This window comes from Meles meles, chromosome 2, assembly GCF_922984935.1.
Source record: "Meles meles chromosome 2, mMelMel3.1 paternal haplotype, whole genome shotgun sequence".
Lineage (NCBI taxonomy): Eukaryota > Metazoa > Chordata > Mammalia > Carnivora > Mustelidae > Meles > Meles meles.
This window is the reverse complement of record NC_060067.1, coordinates 203,378,111-203,395,392: the sequence shown is the minus strand read 5'-3', so window position 1 is coordinate 203,395,392 and position 17,282 is coordinate 203,378,111. Positions and strand designations below refer to the sequence as shown.

Sequence of the window (17,282 nt, the reverse complement as noted above, 5' to 3'; positions counted from 1 at the left end):
TGATCAGCTTCTTTGAAAAATATTCTCTTGTGAAATTTTTGTTCACATTGATTATTTTTAAACCGCCATCACTTCTAGTTTGGCCAGAAGAAATTACAACCCAAACAAAGAGTCTAGAAAATATATATATTTTTCACATAAGTGTTCTCACCTTGAAATTTCGAAGCGAACCAAGAAATCATTTTTCTTTCTGAATTGAATTAGTCTTTTTTGTTTCTCTACTAGTTTAGGAAGCTCTAAAGAAAACACAAAACAATAGAAATTAGGCAAGGGAATCGCATTAAGTCGGGAATCGTTATCATTTTGCTAAATTAAATAACCTCCAAACTTTCACACCTTTGCCCTCTCCCCAGCTCCCTGGCCTCCATATGCTGCGTGTCATACACAGAATTCTCAGTTCAGTATGAGGGCAGCTCAACTGAGCTAAGAAGCAACCTAAAAAGACAGCGTCTAGTGCGTCTGGAAAGAGTGCACACACATAGGAAAGAGGAATAAACAAAACAAAACAAAACAAAAAAAAACCACAAAAAAACACTGCAGAAACTAATAATAAGTACACAAAGTACACAAGTGTATTTATTACATTTTGCAAGCACTTTGTTCTACATTTCAAAAACGCCACCATCAAGCTGTTGGCACATTTATGTACAAAACAGATTAATTGTAATGCCTGCTACAAAGCACTCTTTGTGAAAATACAAACTCTAATACCAGGGGAAAAAAAAGCTGAAAGCATCAACATCATTACATAAGTTTAAAAGACAGTTTTAAAAATCATCACAAACTGTTAAGACACAGAACTGAAACACTATAATATAGAATTTAAAGAAGCCCATTAATACTTTTGCTCAATATCTGTAATACTGCATATATCAGAAAAAGGTTGAACCAGTAAGATCATCTACGTGTAAAAAAAAAGGAAGCAAAACCTCAAATTAATTAAATTATACTACAGAATGCATAATCATGCCACAGATAACCCTAGTAATACCCCGCTACCTACTACAAGAACTTGTAAAATTACGGATGATGCATGACTAGTCGTTGTACAAAGATTGTTTCACTCATAAATTTTATTAGAAATGCACTTACACTGAGAAAAGATTTCACAATGGTCAAATCAGTGCACAATACTACCTAATTTTTATACACTGACAAAAATGTCTTGTCAGGCTACATCATTTTAAAAGACACTTTACAGCATTCTTGTAGCATTAGAAAGAATCAAAAGAAGAGTCAAGGTTAAAACAAACACCAATTTTGGTCCAGTAATACTGATTGCTTTTTTTTTTTTTATTATTCCTTTGATATAGGTACTTCTTATAAATGATTATGAATGAACATTTGGTTAAAATGACTTACTTCAAATAAAAACACAGATATCTCACTACACTTGGACGGGATACATTCTAGAGTGGCCTCTGACCACACTTTAAAAAACACTACAGGTAAACCGACATAGATTGGAAGGCTGCAAGCAAAGCTATTATATTAATGGAAGCCTTTTCAAATATATCATACACATTGGAGGGATAGTTTACAGAGGTGCAATCCGTTAAAATCTTTTAAAGTAGGTAAAACAACTTCTGAGGGGTTACTGTGCTTATTTCTTAATATACCACCTTCGTAAAGGTAATTAATGTTCCACATCAGCATATTAAAAGTTCCAATCCAGCCGCTGCTTAAATCAAAGAGATCATTCTTCAAGAGTTCACAGTATTTCCATGAACACTGTCTCTATACTAAGCTTTAAAAGGTAAGTCTGGTGTCTACAATCTTAAGAAGGCTACTAGCCATGCATTAGCATCACTGTTTCTATGTGCTCACAACATAAACATGAGTAATCAGAGAGAAATACCTTTTAAGTACATCAAGAAAAAAAAATACAATGTTAACAAAGATAAGAAGCACTTCTTTTTTTTTTTTTTTTAACCTACTCTTACAAATTTAGAAATTGCACCTTAGATCGAAGAAAACATGAACCAGGGCCCGTACTAACGTGGCCGCTGATCTCCGACGGGATTTCCAGATTTCAAGAAGAGTCATTAACGATACCATCTCTGTCTATTGTTCATAATGTACAATGGTCCCTTTGAAGGTTACCTGTAGTTAAACTAGTTACCGAAATCAAAACTAAAAAGTATAAAAAGCTATTTTTCTTTCCAAAACATAAGAAATAATGCAAAAGGTGTTCTGTATTAACACATGGGAAGCAGTTAAAAAAATCAAAAAATGTCTGCATTCGACAATGTTAGTATCCCCAATCTGACAGCATTATTAATGAGTTTGAGAAATTTAAAAAAAGGAAAAGGCTGGATAGGAGCTTGTAGAAGAGATCTGATCACACCAATTTAACCAATTAGGAAATGAAGTGCTGAACAGCAAGGAATGGGGTTCGGGTGATTCCTAAGTCACCCTACGCATCATTGCTGAGAAGCACTTCCGTTTTAGTTCTGCAAAGGTCAGGTGGTTGGATGGCCCTTCGTTAAACACCAATGCATCTGAATGGCGGGAGGGGCGGGAAGGACTTTATGTGTACGCGTTGAGCCGCTCTTTGGAGCGAGTGGAGTGGATGTCGTGAAGCTCTTGTTCCTCCTTCGACTTGATGTCCTCGTACTTCTGCATCCGGCAGGCGTCTTTCACGTAAGCCCAGTTGGCAGACAGCACCATAAGGTAGTGAACCTGATCAAAGACAGAAATAATTTATGCTGGGAGGCTGTTCAGCATCTTCATTACACCTTGCTATCAGGAAAGAAATGTTCACATTATGTGCTCATAGGATGTGTGCGCTCATACGACGGAATCAGAACCTCTGCAGTAACAGGAACAGTAAAAATCTGTTCTTCCTTCTCACGTCTCCAACTACATGACAGCAGCTTCTCAGCTCCCTTTCTTTCAGAACCTCTTTCTCTCCTTCTTTTTCAAGTCTGGAATAGCCAAGATTGATTCTTAATCTTTATGTGATGTTCCCTGTTCATTTTGCCCGCACTTACCCAAACCAACATACTATACATCTCATGACCATGTATCTGTGTCTTCCGTAACAGAAAATGGTCTCTTACACTGTTTGAGTCTAGACAACTTAGAATTAATGGGAGGTTATGTTATTGCCTGCCGTGCAACAGAAAGAGGGACTATGGAAGCACCAAAATAAATCTGCAGATTTCATTGTCAAGTTAATTTCCCATGAGCTGAATTTTGCAGTTTCCTTTAGATTTCAAACTCCAGGAGAGCAAGTCCTGGGCCGTATGGATTCTGTAGGTTTGCGTGCATTCGCAATAGCCAGAAGAGTGCATGCTTACAAAGGAAGCTTCTGATCTGTCTCGAGTAGCACAGTTACTCAAGTAATGAAGTTCCTGCTTGGACTTGAAAGCACTCAGCTATGAGATCACTTGTTTGTTTTTCTCCCTTTACCTCATTCCTGGTCCATAGAGATAAAGCAGTTTTCCAAATGATGGCTTGTGATGGGTGAATATGAAAGGGAAACTACATTGTTAATTATTTACTTGATCTGAGTTTTAAAGGGTGGGCAATATTTTTGTCCATAATTTAGTAAAATAGAACACTAACAACTGGATTAGCTAAGAGTACATTGGAAGACAGGAGGCGGATGGTTTTAGAAAAGGACAGACAGACATCATGAACACAAAGTCAATTCTAAATGGAGACTGCTGTGATATGTTAAGGTAGTCAAGAAGTAAGAAAAAAAAATGACAATTTTGACACGGCAATATGGGAAAAGATGCAGACCAATAAGAATACCAGTAAGAATTTTCAGAATGTTCTGTTTCCTCTGAAATTCTGCATTTTGTGTAGTGGAAATCGTAAGCCACAGGCAAGCAAGCGCTGTGAGGTGTACTCTTGTCCTCTGTCACTTCCATGGTGAAGGCTTCATCACCACATCCATGAGAACTGAAGAGAGGCTACAGACACGACCAAGTTCACGTGGGACCGTGCTGCATTGCTCGGAAGACATCAAGTGCTGTGGAGAGTGTTTGGCAAGTGGTGGATACTCAAAATATGTTTCACACGAGTGAATGTATTTTGAGATGTATAAAAACCTTCCTTTTAAAGCCTGAAAATATATAGCCCCTAAATTATTATTACGTCTGAGTGAAATACTGAAAAGAGCTTCAGCGTCCTTCTAGTTCAGAAATAGGCACTTTCCAGTCGTGTTCAGACATTTCCTCTGGCCTTAGGGGACACCAACTGCCAGGCTCTGACTGTCCCTCGGCAGGTGGACAGCGGTCCCCAGAACCTGGCACAAAGCCAAGCAGACCCCTTCCGTCAGCGTCTACAGAACTTTCTAATGTCTTCGAAACATCGAATGGAGTAGATTACATTAGTCTTAGTACAAATTCTTACCATCTTTGCCTTAAATTGCAGATGACATTTTAAATATTTTGGTAGAGAAGGGTTCGTTTCAATTTTCTCGTCTCTAATACGGAAGTAATGATGGTAGTGTACTTCGAGTGCTGAAGGAATTGGGGATGAGGTTAATGACAGTGGCTATATTGTGACTGTTGAATGTATTTATGTGCTTAACCATTTGGCGGTGCTTTCAACAGAGCAAGGCTTAAAGAAATACGAGCAAGTAACAGTACTATTGGTACTAATATTACTGCCAGGGGCAGAAGCGGTAACTATTGTTATATTCGCCCTGTCTCCTAAAATTGGAACCACTGTCAGAGCTAATGAGTAGGTATTGAAATACCGAGGTCAATCAGTAGTTAGCTGTTATTTATTTCTTCAGGAATTTATGCTTTGCATTTATTTAGATAGCCAAAAGGATGCTAGTACTTAAGAATAATATTCTCAACTCTTATAGTTTGAAATAAAATTTATTTACAACTTAGTATCTGAGTTTATGCAAAGCATAGATTCCTTAAGAAATACAGAGCAGCTGAACTTCTATTATCTTAAGATATTTTTGATAATAGAATCATTTCAGAGTAAGCATTTCTGGGGACATTTAAGTATATTATTCATTTACCAAGTACTTTTTACTAATGTATGCCTAATGGTACGCATTTTTACAGTTTTACACACACACACACGTAGCGGATGCGAACACACTCTTTATCACACACCTTTCTCTTTACAAAAAGTGCTTTGAGAGACCTCTTATACACGAGAGTGTGTTGCCTGAACAAACAAACACAAGTCCCTAACAATTACCCATCGCACGGGAACGTGTGTATGAACAGATGTTTCTTTTTGTCGGGCAGGCTGGGTCCTGCTTGGGACCACGAGAGCTTGGACCTCACTGCCCAGAACATGTACTGCTTCTCCAGGGCAAATCTTAGCACCTGATTTTAGGCTGAGACAATAAAGCCCTTGCTTATTGTCTTACTGTGACCCCTCCAATTAATTAGCCACCATGATCTTATTAAGCTCCTCATTCGGAAATAAAATTCCTATGTAGGGCTTATACACTCTATTTGAAATGCTGAGCAATGAGCATGATACTAAATTAACAAAATATCTGAAAACTCAGACAGTGTACTGGCACCATAAGGGAAGGAATTAAATAAACCCAAATTAATTCATCATCTTTGCATACTAAATTGGCTGTATTTGTGAGGTTACTGGGAACATTCTAGAGCTCTCTACTACTTTACTTTTGTATTATTACTTTGTATACGATGATGCAAAAATAAGGACCCGCAGACGCTGGCTGTGAAAATTAGTACTGATGCTCTGAGTGTTTGTCCGCTGTTGGTCTCTGGACATCCAGGAGCAAACTGTACCAAAGAAGAGACAATCTGGAACATTGTAGATCCTCAAAACTCAGTAAAAGCCTGACTTGAAAAACGTGTTCTTAGCATTTCTGAACAAATGTAGATATCAAAGAAATAACAGGAAACTACTGATATCTGTGTTAAGAAGAATAAATCAATCTTTTTTCCGTAAGTGACTCTATATGGCTTTTTTATGTCCTTAAATCAGGAGGAGAAAAGGAAGTTAAGGGACTGGTTAGATTACCTACAATATTACACTGATACAGACCTATATGGTCCAGAGACGATCTGTTATGTTAACAGGGACCTAATATCTGAGACACAGATGAATGTACTTATTTCTGTTAATGTTACTGATATGACTGAGTATTCTAATCCTTAAACTGCTTCCCAAATACTACCTCTAATGTATAATAATACTTCTTCAGGTTAAGCTTTGTTTTTCACTTACTTATTTGCCCACTGTTTCCCTGTTCCCCCTACCCCACCTCTTTTACTGATATTAAAATCAACATGATTCCTATGGACTTCAGGATTGGGGATAAAAGCTCATCTCCACAAGTAAATCGCTTTGTCCTTCAAATCGAAAAACCAAGCCCCAGAGCACAAGGTCTTACCATAGCAATAACCGCGGCCCCAGCCCCAGCAAGCGCCACAATGAACAAGTGGAAGGTCATGTTCAGCTGCAAAGGAAACCACAGAGAATCAAAACACGCGTCAAGTTACAAGCAGAGGAGAGATCCGGACTGTTGCTGCCTTATGCACAAGAACCACGCACATCTTTAACAAAAGTGCACTTAGGATACATCCTTAGCTCAATCTGAAAACGTTACAGTATCTTTTCTCCTGCAAATTATTTAAGTCTTTGCAACTGCATCATTTTACTATACTTTTATTACAAAGATGAGATCGTCATTAGTAACGATGGTCTTCAGTAATATTTTATTTAAGGCTACATATCTTTTGAAAATGTAATGGTAAAATGTTTGACTTTTGTGAACATGATGGTTTCTAGAAAGTATGTATTTGTTATAATTTTTATTGAAATAGAGCATCTCATTCGTATTTATTCTCCAGTCCCCTTGCATAACATCACTGTAAGTAAAATTGCTCCTTAGGTGAAAAGGGGAAAATTCAATAGAGATTTAATGACATCTTTTCAACTATGAAAATGAAGCTAAAATTCGGACAACAGAAACAGCTTTAAAAACATTTAAAAACATTTACCTCAGTGGACTCACACATCCTCAGGAAATTCTCAGAGACGGTGCAAATTTTCTTTTCCTCTCCAATTGTCACAATCCCTACATGTAGAAAATTATAGCTTGGTTTATAAATGTTTTTAACAGCCCAGAGGGAGAAAAAGAATCTTATGCTGATAAAAACCAAGGAGGTTCCATTTTATGCTATAGTATAATGAAAACATTCTCAGCTTTTATAGCTAGATTTTATAGCTAGATAATAAGTATAACGAGGATTATGAGTGGAAGATCAGAACTATTTAGCCCTCAAACCATTTACAACATTTTCGATCTGAAGTCAACTGGACCCAGCCCCCAGAGCCTCCAGATTGGATCGCAGCCAGCTGGGTGGTTTGGTCCACCCCCGCAATGGTGTAGCCATCACAATTACTCTGATAACTATGTCCCAGACGAAGCTGAAGTGTGGATCCAAATTCATTCCACTGGTACAAAGCTTCTGTTAGTCTATAAAAGCATACCACCCAAAGGAGTGATTTTTCTCTGCTAATATTGAGAACAGTGTTAGCAGTAGGAAAAAAATGTTAAGAACCCTGTAATTTTGCTCACATTCTCCCTTCCTCCAGTTGGCTCACAGGCCAAAGGCATCAGAACCACCTGGGGAATGTTCAAAAATGTGTATTTCTGGACCCCACCAGAGAACTGTGAAATCAGAAACCGGAGTGTTTACCAGGAGAACCGCATCTTTAACAAGCACATCGGTGCTACATTGCCACGGATCTCATTTTACAGAAAAGTGATCTGCGTTAGCCTCGAAGGGGCCCTGAATTCTGTTTTGAGAACTACTGAAGCATTAAACATATATACATAAAGGGGAAAAAACCCCTCAAGTTCAGGATGAACTATTCCCTAAGCTTTTGGCACTGTCGTCTCTTTATTTAACGTTAATACGTGTATCTCTTCACATCTTCTGGCTTTGGGGTACACGGTCAGCTCTCACTGTCGATGGAGACGCTGCCGTTCTGCCCCAACCATAGTTTGTGCGATTATTTCTGTTTTAAAACCTAATCTACTTGCGGTCCATTGAATGCAGACATGCTTCTCCGGGACCTTTCTTTTCTGCCAAGATGACATGGGGGGGACAAGAAGCCCCTAAGATGCGTCTCATAAACCATCATCACTGAGAGCACTTCCCAATCAAGGCCACGCTGCTGCGGGCTGTTCCACGACAGGCGTCATTCGTGCGTCGGGCTGTGCACACACCTCCTCACCTGTGTCTATGTTGACCTCTGCAGCCAAACTCCTTCAGAGCATTAACTACGTACACTGTCTGCCATTCCCTTCTTTTCCTTTCTACTTAAACTTCTTCCACCCTTCCAGTCACATTCTGCCTCAACCCTCCATGACCGCCACATAAATAAAATCAAAGATAAATTCTCCGCTCTTCTCCTGGGCGACTGGCAGGGCTGGAGGCCGCGGCTGACTCCCTCTCCTTCATGCTCGTCTTCACTACATCCCCAAATCTACAGATTCTTGGTTTTAGGTTTCGATCCTCACAGGTCCCCTCTCTCCAGGACCTCGCTCACGGGAGCTCCCAGTCTGCACACCTGTCATCTTGGTCCCCGGTGGATCTCACGGAGTCTCAGAGCTCGCTACAAATTATCGACAGCCCCTCAATCCGTTCAGCCAGCCCTGTGCCTCCCTCCCGAAATCAAGACTCATATACCTTATTTCTTACCCTTGACAAGTGTGTTTAGATTCCTAATAAGTCTCTACAACATCTTCAAAAGTGAACTCTGGGGGCACCTGTGTGGCTCAGTGGGTTAAGCCTCTGCCTTCGGCTCAGGTCGTGATCTCAGGGTCCTGGGATCGAGCCCCACATCTGGCTCTCTGCTCAGCGGGGAGCCTGCTTCCGCCCTCACTCTGCCTGACTCTCTGCCTGCTTGTGATCTCTGTCTGTCAATAAATAAATAGAATCTTTAAAAAAAAAAAGTGCACTCTGGTCTCCCCTGCCTGCCTCCCTCCCAAGCAAGCTCTTGTAGGCTTCCCGGCTCATGTGACAGCGAGTCAGTCTTCCCTGTGGTCCTGGTGACAACTGCATTCCTCCTTCAATCCTCTTTTTCTCTCAGACCAACATGCCCACCTATCTAGAACTTCTGCAGTCCCAATCTTCAAAGTACAGTCAGCACCAGACCACTTCTCTCCACTTCTCTCACCACTAACCCACCTGAGCCTCCCTCGGTCACCTCAGGGCTATGACAAGAGTGCTAACTGGCCTCCCTCCTTCTCCTCTTGGGACAGTCCCTTCTCCATGTGGCAGGCAGAGCGATTCTTCCACAAGGTAAGGGAGATACTGCTTCTCTGCGGCTCAAACCCGCAAATATCCTCTACTCCCTTCAGAATAAAAATCTCTAAACGGATGACGTCCCACCACGCACTCAGCATGGCATTCCATGACGCTCAGACTCCATCCCAATCCATCCCTCCTGTTTTCTCATTCTGCTTCGGCCACACTGGCCTCTCTGGGGTTTGCTAAGATGACAGGCACAGATCTGCTTTGGTAACTTTGCCTGGATCTTCCCTCCGGTATGAATATTCCTGCGACCCTCAAATCCATCCAATAATGGCTCTTCAGTGAAGCCTCCCACCATCACCTTTAAAATATTGTAACCCAGCCCTTCCACTCGGCCTCCAGTACTCCTGACGTAAAATGCATCTTCATATAAGACGTCAGTGATACAGATACCATATACCACAAACAGACATACTGCAAGTTAATGATCGTCTGCCAATCCACGTCTGTGTCACAGGAAACTATGAACCTGAGAAGGTGTCCATAAGCTGTGCTGCCGTGCAAACCCAAAACCTTGATTACTTGGATTCGCGGGTCTCTGTCAATGAAGGGCCAAACTGGCCGAACCCCCAAGAAGCAAACTTTCAGATTTACTCATTTTTCTCAATAGTGAGTATATTTACGCATATTTACTCACTCAGTGTAGAAAGAGTCCCTCACTGAAATACACACAATGGCATTTCCGCTTTCTTAAAAGCAAGCAACAAGTTAGGATCGTACATGGGAAGCAGCAGGAATGCACGGCAAGGAGGGCAAACAGTACAAACTTCATGTGTCAGAGGTGCAGCCACGAGCTTTCTCTATAGCTTGTTGCTATTGCTTTTTAATGTCCTTTAAGCTGGTTAAACTGAAGTAATATATTTCTGGCTTTCTAAGAATTGGTTGTGTCCGAACTAGGAAAAACGTGCATCCTGTGCATAGTTCCTATTACTTTCCTCATTAAGGCAATAAAAAGCCTCTTGGAGGTTTCTGGGTGGTCGAAGCACCACTGCTCCGGGCATAAACCCTTGGGGAGGAAAACTGCAAGCCAGAGGTGGAGGAAGGCAGAAGGAGGAAGTGTAATGACACTATGAACCCTTGCAGGGTGTTAGGAAATTAACTCCCTACTTGGAAATATAAGTGCTTAATTTCAAAATAATTTGCCATTTACATTACTAATCTTAAAGATAACAGAATGCCTGAAGAATCCTTTTCTAGCTCCTCTAGTCTACCCACAGTCCTAGGCTCCTTGCCCCTTTTTTCTGTCCTCAAAGTGAGGCATCACTCTGAGTAAAATGTGCATTTCTTCTGAGGTCACCTGCCTCTGGCTTCTTCTCTGCTGCTTCTTCCACTCTCAAGGGCCCCTGTGATTACACGAGGCCCACCTGGATCATCCAGGATAATTGCCCCATTTTTAGATCAGTTGATTAGAACCTTAATTCCATTGGTAACCTAATTCCCCTTTGACAGGTAGCCTAACGTAGGAATGCCTATGCAGGGGAATGGACTAGACAAGAAAAATGTAGCCAAGATTTGACCAAATAAATTCTTGAATTATTTAACAGAAGTGAATATGGTTCACTGATTAGCAAAAGTCTTCCTATTTATAGCATACATATAATAGTTTCTATATTAACATAGAATGTCCTTTTGAACAGAGTAGACTAAAGTCAAAAACGCTGTTGACTGATAGCTTCAACTCTGTCCCCTGTTCCATCTTGTGCAAACAAGGCAATGTTCCTACATCACGGGTGTCTTCTCTAGAAAAAGCTTGATGGGCCAGATCCATGATCTAAGTGTTTGTCAAATTTTCATTTATTTTACTTTCGTGACGTGGAGATTTTTGTCTTTCAAAATTGAGCTGCGCTGACACATAACAGAAGGGAAATAAATATTTGTTGAAATGAAATTTTACCGAGAAGGGCTGTACGGAAATCAGATAAAAGCGAGCTGCTCCTGCTACAATGTGTGGGTACACTACAATGTGTGGACAAGGAGGAGGGCTGGTTAGAAGGCTAAAGGAGCCCCACCCAGAGTCCACCTGCTCTGGACCAGTCTCTCCCTATGGTTGGCCTGAGGGAGTTTCATGGAATCACCAGGTTTTAACAAAGCACAGTTTTAAATTCTGGATCTAGATGATATTATTGGTGTGTATGTGTGGGGGGATCAGTTTTAACATTTTCTGACAAAAATTTACTAAGACAAACCCTTCATACATTCAATGTCATTAAATTGCTGTGCCTATCATCGAAGGACAACAGAAATAATTTAGAAAGCATTTAAAAATTAAAACTGCTAGTCTAATTATTTCATGACTCATTTTGAAATATGGGAAACCCTAATGGGACAAAGCATCTTCAAGTTCCCTGTGTGAGCTGCATAATGGCTGTGCTCGCCAGCAGATCGGTAGGATGTGGACGGATTTATCACATGCAGGGGAATGAACAGGGACATGCAAACAGGGACCATTACATGACCAGAGTTCTCATGATGCAGTTCAAAGACCTTGATCGCCTAAGAGCAAAGATACCATCTAGATGTAATGAGGCAACTTTGCAAAATAAGGGAAATCGCTTTATAGCATGTTCTTCTCTACCCAATCACTGTTTTGATGACATTAGTAAATGTCTGTACTGATCATAATCCAGACCTGGAGGGGGAGTGTCCTTTTCTACGCCCATGCCCCTCGATAAATTGACTGTGCCTGTACATCCAGGATTCTTATTGGGGACGTCTAATCTGGAAGGCAAGTAAATGTCATCTGGGCAGTAGATTCATATTAAGGGCAAACAGAAAAAATTAGTATGTGATGTAAAAGGTTGCATGACATCTGAAAAGTGCCCTCTTGTCCACATCACGGAGAAAAGTTAAATGAGAATAAATCTGGGTAACTATGTTGTAAATGGTGCTAAGGTTCAAAGGACGGCTTTAATCCCAGTCATCGTTTACACCTATTATAAGTGTGTCCATACAATATGGGGACAGGCTGTACTAAAAAAGTGCTTGTTTATCTGAAATTGGAACTTCATTAGGTGGCCTGTATTTTAGCTGACAACCGTGTCTGAGAGACCAATCACCTCTCTTCCAACTTCCACTTTTCAGATCAGCGAAACAGGAGGAAGACACAGAGAGGGGGAGGGACTGAAGTTAGAGCCATGTTTTCTAACAGCTGTTTCCTCATGACCTCCGACAGTTGTTGCCGACACCTTCCCTTCCTGTGCGTATGTGGGACATGATTCCAGGACTGAAACCTCACCAGGGGAAGAGCTGCCCATATTCTCTCTGTAGTCTTCTCACCAAGAACTTCATCCTCACCAAAGAGGATAATAATAGTGTCCACCATACAGGATCCTGCATCCGTGAGTAAGACTATAGCCTTCTTGGCCATCACTCATGTCCCTGCCTACAACTCATTTGACCCCCCTGTGTCATTTATAAAAAGGATAATAATAGTGTCCACCATACAGAACCGTTGTAAGCATCAAACAAGTCAACACAGACAAGATAATTAGAATAGGGTCAGTGTATCACAAGCCCACAATGAGCCCTAAACAAAAAAACCAAAGGGGGCTATTGATTGGTTTAATGTTCTTGGATTCCATTTTTATAAAATGCTAAGTTTTTCTGCCTTATTTTGGAAATCAGTGAAGTACACATTTCTTAGGTGATCTTCACACTAGACTTCACAAATTGTATTGCCTGTCATGGGAGAATAAGAGTAGATACAAGCATCATAGCAAGTCCGGACAAGCACTACGGAGTTGGGACACAGACATCACAATTTCATATTGCCGATTCCAGGAAATCCAACCTGATAGTCTGTTCAAACACACACGTGCACAGATTCATGCCGTGACACCAACCTCCAATCATTCTTCAATTCCTATGTATTTAAATTTTAAAAAGCACGTCTTGAAAGTGAAAACTCTGACACATTTCTCAAGTATCCATTTCTCATCAAGTCATGATGGTTCCAACGTCACCGGCAATATTTCAGAGGCAGTCACTGAGGTCAAACAGCACGAGGCCTTGCTTTAGTTAGAGGTCCACCTACCAAACTGACGAAGGTCCAAGCAGAGATTGGCTCCCTCCACTAAGGTGGTGTTTCGGCAAATGGTCCACAGATTGAAATACATGTAGACGGGCAGAGAGGTGAAAGCCGTGACCCCCAGCCAGGCCAGCATGAAAAGGTACGTCAGCATAATAAACTGCAACAGAGAAAAAGTTGAGAGAGAAGACATGTCATCTACTGGACAGGAAGAATTTTGCTACTAATCATAAAATCCAATTTGAAATGTTACATGTCCTCGTGTATAGCACGTGATCACGACACTGCAGGAAGTACACCGGGAAGCTGGGAGATGCTGATTAACGTGGGTTATTCCAGCAGGAAGAACCTGCTGGAAACCCTCCTCACGGCAGAGGTGCCCGGCAACAAAGGAAGAAAGAACCCATCTGCATCGTAATGGCTGTCTCATTCAAGTATTTGTCTCAAAAATCTCACCTCACATGGTTCGCCTCACCTCCCCAATGTCCATAGCCCGCTCCCCCTCTCCCAATCCCACCTCCCCCCAGCAACCCCCAGTTTGTTTTGTGAGATTAAGAGTCATTTATGGTTTGTCTCCCTCCCAATCCCATCTTGTTTCATTTATTCTTCTCCTATGTACTCTGAAAAACAACCTGAGGGTTTTGAAGGGTCAGGGGTGGGAGGTTGGGGGAACAGGTGGTGGGTGATGGGGAGGGCACGTTTTGCATGGAGCACTGGGTGTTGTGCAAAAAGAATGAATACTGTTACGCTGAAAAAATTAATAAAAAGGGGAAAAAAAAATCTCACCTCACTTCTTCTTTTTTTTTTTTAGACTTTAGAAAACAGTAACTGGTCTATTTACAGGGGATTCTGCAAAGTTCAGACTTTGTCGATAAATTTATGTTACAACTAAATGAGCACCATTCGTACCATAAACATGGAGGCTACGCAGTCAGGGTTACAGTTAATATTGTAAGCGTGGTAATTCTCAAGTCAGTTTAGTATTAATGATAAAAGTGCACGTCTCCTTTTCAGTGATTTCTGTAAACTTTTAACTCTGAAGTCTTCTTTCATGAAGATTGATTTTATTTTTGCTATAGAAACATAGTTAAATGTGATTTTAAGTTTGAAAACAAAGGTGTTTTTTTTTTTTTGCTTGTTTTGGAAATATTTTTAGTATTTATAAAATGAAGAAAAAGGCTGTTTGTGTGCCCAGATACAATGGAATAAGAGACTTAGTTTCAGCATCGGTTAAACAGATTTTTAGCTCAAGCATGACTTAGATGCTGAATAAAAAGACAGATGCATGCATTGGGAGGTAGATGGAGAGCTGGTAAGACACAGATGTATTCATGTCGCTTCACATTCCTTATCAACGATTTAATCCATGTCATCTACATATAAAATTGTCTCCATAAGTACACGCCTTGAATGGCCTATGCTAACACTTGCATTAACAACTGTATTTCAGAGGTAACTGAAAAAGAACAGGTGTAGTCACAATGCCCCGAGGTTTAAGCGCAGGCTTGAATGCACCCATTGATACAAGTTGATTATATTTCTCAATGCAAGTTATGTGTCCCTGGATTCATCAGCATATTTCCCACGATCACAGGAATAATTTATTATATGAAGTGCCCTCCTAGGTAAACACCAACCGGAAACAGAATGATAGGCAGAGAGCCTCACGGGAGTTGCCCCACTATTCTGTACCGTGGCATTTAAAATAATTTAATGTAATTTTTAATTTAAATTTAATTAATACATAATGAATTACTAGTTACAGAGGTAGAACTAGTGATTCATCAGTGTGTACAACACCCAGTGCTCATTGCAACACGTGCCTTCCTAATGCCCATGAGTAGGCATTACCTAATGCCCCATCCGTGCACCCGCCTCACCTCCAGCAGCCCTCAGTTTGTTTCCTAGAGTTAATAGTCTCTTAAGGTTTGTCCCCCTCTCTGTTTTCATCTTATTTTTCCTTCCCTTACCCTATGTCACATGGCATTAACGAATCATACTCATATCACAGACCAAAATCAAGATAATCCCTGAAAAGTAGCTAAAGAAGAAAATCACTATGTAGGAATTGTTCTGCTACAATATCTGGTTCTTGTCATTTGAATCCTCCATCTGTGAGTGAGACTATAGCCTTCTTGGCCATCACTCACGTCCCTGCCTGCAGGATTAGCAAGTCATCTTCCCCAAAACACAGAAAACAAGAAAGAAGAAAAAAGCCAGGAGAGTTTTTAGAACTACATTCTTGCCCACTCTTCAATGGTTGATTCACACGTTGACTGATTCTTTCAATCCACAAATATGAGGTTAGCCACCATTCTGCATTAGTTCGTGCTCCATGCCTGGTGCTGCATGGGTGGGGAACTCAGTTTTCGGACTGCAAGGAACTCCCCGCTTGGTGGGCCTCAGACTCCTACAGCGAGACACCCTCCCAGGTCACTCACGTAGCAGTACGCTGTCTCACCTTCAGCCTCGTTGTTCATGATTATATTTGTACATGTCCCCCAAAGGGACACAATTTTACTTCCCTTTCTCCCAACCCAACTACCCTTAACTGTATCTGCAAATCAAAACTGGAAGTTGGAAAGAGGTGCGTTCTGTTGGGATATGCTTTTCTGCGTGTACCCGACAATGACCCGAATTTGCGTCCTGAGAGAGGTCCACTCCAAATTTTATAACTCCTCCTTCCCTCTTTATCTTTGTACATAGCGTATTTTGAGTCTGTGCACATTACAGTATGACTTGTTTTAAAAGTGGCATCTTCTGAAAGATTTCCTATTGATTGTGCTTATTTACATAATCAGACTCAGACCGTGGGATGACCAGCACATGTGAACATAAGTATAAGGGTGAAATTGTATTTTTTAAGATTTATTTATTTATTTGAGAGAGAGAGAGAGAGAGAGCACACACGACAGGTAGTGGGCAGAGGGGCCGGGGAGGAGGGAGAGAGAATCTGAAGCAGACTCCACGGTCAGCATGGAGCCCAATGTGGGGTTCAATCCCACGACTGCAAGATCATGACCTGAGCTGAAACCAAGAGCTGGATGCTCAACCGACCGAGCCACCCAGGTGCCCCTGAAATTGTATTTTTAATCCTTTGAACATAGTCTATTAGCTCATACAGCAGTAGGATTCTTTTTGAAAGTGTCTGAATCGTAGTCTTTGTACACCAAAAGCTAAGTTTCTACAGACACCTAGTTCCCTTCTGGGTTTCAAAGGTACCTTCTAGAAGACGACTTTTGAAGAGAAACAGGAGTATATTCAGGCTTAACTTGAACACCTCAAGTCACATTTTCAAAATGATAATACAGAATAAAATAAATACACAGAATGAAACTAACTCTCTTATTCAACTCAATGAAACTAAATCTCTTATTCAACTCAATTAATTCCTTTGGTGATGCGTTACAGAGAGACTTTATGGTTTCAGTGAAATCTCCAACAAGTGAAACTCAATAATTCTCACACTTTGCAAAGATGGCAAACTTGGTGTCAATGTGATGTTAGAGCTTGTAAAGTTGTGTTGTGATTAATACAGAAAATTACTGGGAGTAAGGGTAGTAGAATTTATACAACAAAGCAGAAAAGGGCCAAGATAAAGCCAATGAGACCTGAGATCAAGCCTGTCTCCTATAATCTGGCAAGTGTCATAGGATTTCAGACACACAGAATATAATTAAACACACACTTTTTAATAACACTGCTTCATCTCCTCCCAAATCTGACTTCCTGTTAGTCTCTACTCTTCAGTACTAGTGGTTGGAGAGTCTGGAGATCCAGCATCCGTCTTGGCAACTGAGATCAACTGAGATCTGGCAGACGTATTTACAAATTTTTGTCCAAGATGAAACAAAGCCTGGTCTAAAAGTGTAGGAAAATAAAACCTGTTAAATATTAACTTCTTTAAATCACCAAAGGAACTGGAGGAAATGTCTTTTTTTTTTTTAAAGATTTTATTTATT

The 17,282-nt window shown here is 40.7% G+C and overlaps 1 protein-coding gene across 2 annotated transcripts in view; it reads right to left on the bottom strand.

Moving 5' to 3' along the window:
• Nucleotides 1–544: 544 nt before the first annotated feature.
• Nucleotides 545–17,282, bottom strand: part of GPM6A (glycoprotein M6A) — a 343,266-nt gene continuing 326,528 nt past the window's right edge. For both annotated transcript variants that reach the window (XM_045998276.1, XM_045998275.1), the window contains exons 4-7: nucleotides 13,327–13,480; nucleotides 6,969–7,045; nucleotides 6,359–6,424; nucleotides 545–2,682 (exon numbers count right to left, since the gene is read on the bottom strand). In XM_045998276.1, the coding sequence (XP_045854232.1) occupies nucleotides 2,530–2,682; nucleotides 6,359–6,424; nucleotides 6,969–7,045; nucleotides 13,327–13,480 (450 nt within the window). In that variant the 3' untranslated portion in view covers nucleotides 545–2,529. The remainder of the gene's footprint in view (nucleotides 2,683–6,358; nucleotides 6,425–6,968; nucleotides 7,046–13,326; nucleotides 13,481–17,282) is intronic.